Source organism: Monoraphidium neglectum (genome assembly GCF_000611645.1).
Source record: "Monoraphidium neglectum strain SAG 48.87 unplaced genomic scaffold scaffold01343, whole genome shotgun sequence".
NCBI classification, from domain to species: domain Eukaryota; kingdom Viridiplantae; phylum Chlorophyta; class Chlorophyceae; order Sphaeropleales; family Selenastraceae; genus Monoraphidium; species Monoraphidium neglectum.
In genome coordinates, this window is record NW_014012285.1 from 1 (window position 1) to 6,789 (window position 6,789).

Here is a 6,789-nt window from a genome sequence, read left to right on the forward strand (position 1 = left end):
TTCTCTGTGTGTCTCACTCTCTCCCATCATCTCTTTCTCACTCCCCCTGCCATCAGCGCCGCACACTGCACCATGTTTGAACCCACACCAGACTGAGTCAAACCCACCTTTCCAACAATCTGCGGCTTGGTGGCCAGCCGCACGATATCCCCCTTGGCCACGGCGCCCAGGCCGTCGTGGATGCGCTCAAACAGGGTCACGTCCTCCCCTAGCTCGCGGCGAGCTTGGGCCTGCACATGCGGCATGCATGTGAATGTGCGTGCAAGAGTGTCATTGCCGTGTGTAAGAGTATGTGTGGTGTGCGTGTCGTGCGTGTGTGCGTATGCGTCGTCTCTCTCTCTCTCTCTCTCTCTCTCTCTCTCTCTCTCTCTCTCTCTCTCTCTCTCTCTCTCCCTCTTTGCGCGCGCACGTGTGTGTGTGTGTGTGTGTGTACGCTTGCACCACTTGCGCGTGTAAATGTGTACAGGTTCGTGGCGGGACCAGTGCGTGGAGCTCAAAGCATGGACACACTGGTGTATCACATTATGTACACTTGCTGTGTCGATGCAGAACCATAAGGGGGAACAGGCCGCCTCCCCATCACCTGTGTGGCTGCGTTGACCATGCCCTTAAACCGCACGCTCCTGTCCAGGGAGCGGTGGCACTCCACCAGCCACTCCCGTGCACGGCGCTCAAGGTGGCGGTCCGCTGGGGTTTTGGGAGTTTTGGGGGGTGTCGGGGGTGCGTTGCACAGGTGTGGAGAAAGGAGTGCTTCGTCTCCCTGGATGACTGGTGTGCACCCAACCAATGCTTAAGTGTACTACCGTTGCGAATGAAGGTGGCGCACCAGTGAGGAAAACTGGAATGAACTGCATGACGGGCCACCAAACGAGCCACAAAGGTCACCTGGCACGGCGTCGGCCAGCAGCTGCGACAGGTTGTCCCGGAACATCAGCTTGTTGCGCGTCACGCGCCACCCTGGCCCACAGAACAGCGCGCCCCTGCGGCGTCAGAAAACAAACCAAGTTGGGTATCTTTGGGGATGGTGTGCTGGAACAGGGATGCGCGGAAGCGCAACGACTGCAAGCACATAATGAACGCCACACCCCAAAGCACGGACAGGGACGCGGTGGACCGCTGGCGGCCAGCGTGAGGAGCGTGCCATGTGTCAGGCATGCTATGTGTCGGAAGCGTGCTATGTGTCCACACGCCCCCAGGACTTCCCACCTGATGCGCCCAAACACCTCGTCCGGCAGAAGGTCCTTGGCGGCGGCTGTGCGCTTGGCACGCGTGGCATCCAGGAACGGCAGGCTGCGGGTGTAGGGAAGGCAAGGGCGCAGGCACATAGTCAAGACAAGCCAATGCTGTAGTTGCTTACACAGGACCAGCCAAGCATGTCATTGCCCAGCAACAAATTACACATTGATGACACTTCTAACGGCATGCGAAACCCTCCTCTCCACACCTGGGCACGCAGGCGCCAGGGATGAGGCGGCCCTGCCAGAAGGCCTCAAAGATTGGGGACGCCTGCAGCACACGTGACGTGGCTGTGCACGGCAGTAGGCAGATACAGTGGCATTTCAGGCAAGGTTCGAGCATCTCAGCTACAGGTGATGAGGGGAGCGCCAGCAGTGCGCCGCAGCGAGAGACACACAAGTGAGGCTTGCATGCTGATATGATCTGAAATCCAAGGGAGCCCCATGCGTGTCACATCGCCCCTGGCCTGCACAGGTCAGCCCCCACCCCATCCCCGCACCTGCATCCTGCATTTCCAGCTCAGCACCCCCAAGCCGTGGCGCGCGCTGAGTCACCCCGCCTGGCCCCTGCGTGGGGCCCCCCAGCAGCGCCGGCAGCTGGGTCGCGTTGAGGGCGAGCGCCCCGGCCGTGCGGCCGGCGCCGCCGGGGCCCCCCGGCGGCACCATCTGTGAGGGCCCGTTGCTGCCTGCCGCTGCGCTGAGCGCCATCCGGCTGCGCGTCTCGTCGTCCACGGGGACTGTCTCCTGCAGCGCCCGGGGCGGTTGCAGGGCGTTGACGGAAGAGTGAGGGCCAAAACTGATGTCAGCAGGACGGCCTCTGCCTGCTAGAGGATCGCTGGCATACCAACACTCTCAAGTATATCCCAAACATCGTACGCTGCAAGCCCGTTTTGAGGCCCATGCTCTGCCTTGCCTGGTCGTTCTCAAATGGGAAGTACCACAGGACACCCTCAACAGTGCCTTTGGGGAGGGCAGCGGGTGCAGCAGAGGTTGACCGTCACGTGCAGCACGGCGAGGGTAATGGGGCGTGAGGGGGATGGAGGAGGCGGCAAAGCGCCGCGTATCCAGCTTGGTCGCACGACAAGGCTGCCTGCCAGCCATCAAGCGGCACATGATGGTGTTGTTGACCTGGCTGCAAAGCAAGGGCTCTGGTGCCTGGCTGTGATGCTGCAAGGGGTCCCAGTTTAAGGTCGCGCTGCGGCCGCCCACCCATGGCCGGGACCTCCAGGCAGAACTCCAGCGTGCTGCGCGCGGCGCGCAGGTAGCGGCTCTCCATGTCATCGTCCACGTCAGCCAGCCGCCGCCGCCATCGGACGCCTGGGTGTCAATCAGGTATGCAAGGCAGGGGGGCAGAGGTTTGGAGACAGCCGGCGCATGTGGGCCATGCAAAGCGACAAGTGAGGCGACACCATGCAGGCTTCAAAAAGGTGGTCCGAATGACCCCTCCGGCAGCCTGCAAGACAGGCTGGCCCTCCTGTTAGAATCACCTTGGCTGCCGAGCCCCGAGCCGTCAGAGGCCGCAGCGCGAGGCGCCACGCCCGCCTCGCCCTCGCCGGCGACAATGCATGGCGCCGTGCATGTGTCTGTCAGCAGCTCCACCACTATGTCTGGCAGCGCCTCGCCGCCGGGCAGCTGGTGCCGCCCCTTCTGCTGGGCTCGCGCCGCGGGCGTTCTGCGCGGGCCAGGCGCGAGCAAGGCGTGCAAGGTCCGCAAACTGCTGCGGGCGAATACATGCACCACAGCAAACACAGGCATGCAAAAGACCAAGCTGCAAACGCTGGTTCGTGATGGAATGGCTCACACAAAAGCGTTGCCCTTTGGCCCATGGATGTAGTAGTGGTACAGGTGCGCCAGGTCGCGCAGCACGCTGAGCGCGCCATCGTCCACCAGCGCGGCCAGCGTTTCCGGCTTGAGGTCGCCGACCACCACGCGCGTGAAGCTGCCGCTTGCCTCGTCCGCAGCCTGTCCCGCAGCCTGAACGTAACATGTAGCAGGCGTAAGCGGCAGTCAACGCGCATGTACTTACCCACACACCCAATACTATTTGGAAAAAAGTGCGCATTGGCAACAAACAAGGTCCTTGAGTTCGGTACCGCCCTCTTCCTGGATCAGCAACTCCTCACCCAACACCCACACCCACTGAGCCTGCCCACCTCCTCCGCCAGCCAGGCCTCTGCGGGGCCAAACCCCGCCTCCACATCAGCCGGCGCAGCTGGCCCGCCGGCCGCCGTGCCCGCGCCGACGGCAGCGGCTCCAGGGGGCCTGTGCAGCATGTCCTCTTCGTAGACAGCCTCGCCCGCCTTGAAGCGCCGCTCCAGCTCAGCCCCTAGGATGGTGCAATGAGGGGCAGAGGGCTTACTTGCAGGATCGCAAGCATGAGCAAGAAACTCAGAGCATCGAAGGTCAGGACTTGAACTGCCTCTTTTTGGCGTGCCACGGCAACGGTGCAGAGGTCACCCGCTCTGCAGTGTGATGCGCGAGCGATTCCAGATGAGCACGCAAGCAGCTTGTGGGAATGCCGGCCAGCCTCCACCCACCGCGTATGCAGAGCTCATGGACGCTCTGGCCCCCTGGCGGCCGCGTGACCACTTTCACAGTGCGGCCAAGGTAGAACGCCGCGTTCTTGGAGCCAACGCCAAAGTAGCTGGGGGGTTTTGCGAGGGGTGGGGGGCCATCTTCATAGAATGTAAACTGCCGTCCGCCGGTTGTAGCCCTACCTCGCACCGTCACCCTATCCAAGCCTGGACGAGTGTTGCTGCAGGCACCAGATACCCATGACTAAGGGCCTGCAACCTCCCCGACCTCCACGCACCTGATGTCCCCACTGAGGTAGCGCCCCCCAGCCGGCTGCTGCTGCTGCGCGGCCGGGTCCAGCAACCCGCGGTCCTCCATCGACAGGTTCATCACCGCCCAGTTGTTCAGCTCCTTCGAGGTCACAGGGTGGGGTTGGGGGCCGAGCGCATGCAAGGTCCGCGCTGGGCGCAATCAATGGCAAGGGAAGGCAAGGGACGGTCGCACCGCCGCGCGTGCCGAGGCAAGCATGTACACCTTCTGCCACAAGCCGGCCTCCAGCAGCATGCGAGGCACATCCGCACACCAGGCCGCTCTGCCCGAGCGCACCCGCGGCGTCATGCCGACGCCGTTGTCGCGGACCGCCACCAGGCCCCGCGACGACGCCTCGTCGAGCACCAGGGATACCACGATGGAGCGCGGCCGCGACCTGCGCTCACGTAAAGGCGGTCGAAAACGATGAGGCCATTGGCTGTCTCCTATGATATTCGCTGCACTGGCTGTGTCGTTGCGCGTGCAGCCGCAAGTCCAGAGCAGGGGTGTTGTGCATGCGCTTGCAGCCGTGGCGCAATCGTGCAGATTCGGCAGCTGTTTGTGCGCGTGCGCACGTGTTGCCCTTGGTGGCGCGGAGCGCATTGTCCACGAGCTCTGCCAGTGCGAAGGCCAGGGGGTGGTGGCCCTGGGCCGCAAAATACTCGTAGTCCCCCGCCATGGTGAGGGTTTTGGGGTGGGGGTTGAAGCACACGCGCTCCTAGGGTACGCATGTGAGGGTGGGATGGCGGGGGTCTGGGTGGCTGACAGGAGAGGGGATTTCAGGCGACGCTGCTGGAGGGGCCGCAAAGCTGGCTGCTGCCGCAATCAGCTTTGCAAGCGGGTGCGCCCATGCGAAGCAGATGCTGAGCGTGGCGCACACAAAATCGTCCGCACCTTGTACACCTGGCCGCCGCCCGGGGGTGCCCCATCAGCAAGCCCCAGCTTTCCTGCGGCCTGGTGTGCAGCATTCGCCTGCGTGTGGCATGGGCCAGGCGGAACAGCCCGCATGCCAGCGATTGGCCGTTTGAACGCGCGTGCAGCGGCTCTGACGACAGCTGCTGCGGCGCGGCGCACGCATCGCTGCTTTGCAACCCCTGCGGAGATCTCAGCGTTTGCTGAGGCATTTGACTCACCGCAATGCCTTGATTTTCCATGAGTGCTAGGCTTCTCTATGCACACGGCTAAGTTGCAAAGGTGCCTGCCTCCGGTGCCTCGCCGGTCACCCCCGGCGCTGTGTTGCCTGTTCTAAGGCGCAATTATCAAAGATTTTCGAAACATGGCGACACAGGTGATACACAACGCCAGTGGTGTCAACTTTGATCTTCTCGCCGTGCTCTGCCTGGATGCAACTAAGTTATGACAAGCAAGCTGTTGATGAGCTAGATGTAAAGTATATCAACCTACTGACGCGGGCTTGGCTGGCTGCTGAGCAGCGCACCGTGCACCATGGTGACGCAGCAGGCTTGAGAGGGGCCACACAGCACGCACAGCGCACCATCGTTCAAGTCCTGCTAAGCCGACTGCCCCACCCTACATTAATTTATATTTTTGCACAAGGGTCACGGAGAATGTGGTGATGGTTGAGTGGTACACTATGATGAACAGCCCCGTGTACTCTGTGCCCCGTTTGCAGTGCGACTACGACAACCGGCCAGGGGGGGGGGGCGCTCGAGCCCCACTTGACAGCGCAAACAAGCAGATACAGAATTGTTGTTTTTTTTGGGGTCCATCTAGCAGATTTAGCAGCCGACCGCCTACCCATTGGCAGTGCTCGGTGCCTACAGTACTGTGTCCATCAGGATTGGCATATCCATGCTGTGTGCCATGTGTGTGTAGATGCAGGCACAGCGCCAGCTTCTGTTTGTTTTCAAGTATGCCAAGAAATATCAACGAACTTGCTTGCGTGCAGTAAGCCGTACGCCGTTACCCTGTGGGGCCTGGATGGGCTCACCACCGTAGACACCCACACGGCAAATGTTGCATGCAGCAGTGTACACAGAGCATGTGGGGGCGCACATGCCAACTTCAGAATCTCACTTGGCGTCAAGCACTTGCAGCAAGCATCCAGGCGATGCTGCTCCCTGCCAACGCAGGTGTCAACAAGCGCAGCTCTGTTGTGTCCAAATGGGTTTGAATCCCGCAACCAAGCTCCAAAACATTTGTGTGTTTTTGTTGGACGGTAGCTTGTGTTTGGTAAAGTATACCTGAACTACATGGGAGTCGCAGTTGGCCGTCTTCTGTTTCCTCAAAACGTTGATACTCCGGCTGTGTTTACTTCATGTTCACTCTGGAGTTCGCACAGCACCCGGACATGGCGGCACATGGCCGTGGCCAACGCAAAGCTTGAGGGCCTCGAGTTGAGGCATCACAACATACGAAGAACATGAGTGTGTGGCGCAGTACCAAAGTCACCCGCTGCGACTGTAACAGGTTTCTAATTCAAAGAGGCATGCCAAAAATGGCACTGCGAAAAGTGTGTCGTGGGTCGCGAGCGCAGATGGCGGCGAATATAGAGATAACAATAATCACAATGCAATATATACATCCACTTGTACGTCCAGCGGAAACAAACAATATTTTACGCAAAGATCACTCCTGACTCCGACACACAACAAGCACGCGCGTGGCCGAGGGTAGAATGGTGCGCGCGGAGGCCACCAAGGCTGCGTTGTACGTTGAAAGACAAGACATGGGCCTGTCCCGTGCACACAGCATCTGCCCCGCCCCTGAT

The 6,789-nt window shown here is 61.0% G+C and overlaps 2 protein-coding genes across 2 annotated transcripts in view; one reads left to right on the plus strand and one right to left on the minus strand.

Moving 5' to 3' along the window:
- Nucleotides 1–37: 37 nt before the first annotated feature.
- On the minus strand, nucleotides 38–5,212 carry MNEG_7541 (Structural maintenance of chromosomes flexible hinge domain-containing protein 1; the record flags this gene model as incomplete). Its single annotated transcript, XM_014043984.1, has 18 exons — nucleotides 38–46; nucleotides 108–230; nucleotides 584–687; nucleotides 886–980; nucleotides 1,207–1,290; nucleotides 1,445–1,526; nucleotides 1,736–1,979; nucleotides 2,080–2,195; nucleotides 2,445–2,552; nucleotides 2,723–2,907; nucleotides 3,037–3,209; nucleotides 3,389–3,561; nucleotides 3,773–3,879; nucleotides 4,048–4,160; nucleotides 4,356–4,455; nucleotides 4,634–4,776; nucleotides 4,953–5,030; nucleotides 5,192–5,212. 18 exons carry the CDS (start codon nucleotides 5,210–5,212, stop codon nucleotides 38–40), a joined length of 2,058 nt encoding a protein of 685 aa, XP_013899438.1.
- A 1,484-nt stretch (nucleotides 5,213–6,696) lies between these two features.
- MNEG_7542 (enolase) overlaps nucleotides 6,697–6,789 on the plus strand; it is a gene marked incomplete at both ends in the record, with an annotated part of 5,189 nt that continues 5,096 nt past the window's right edge. The window contains one exon of the mRNA XM_014043985.1: nucleotides 6,697–6,699. Within this exon, the coding sequence (XP_013899439.1) occupies nucleotides 6,697–6,699 (3 nt within the window). The remainder of the gene's footprint in view (nucleotides 6,700–6,789) is intronic.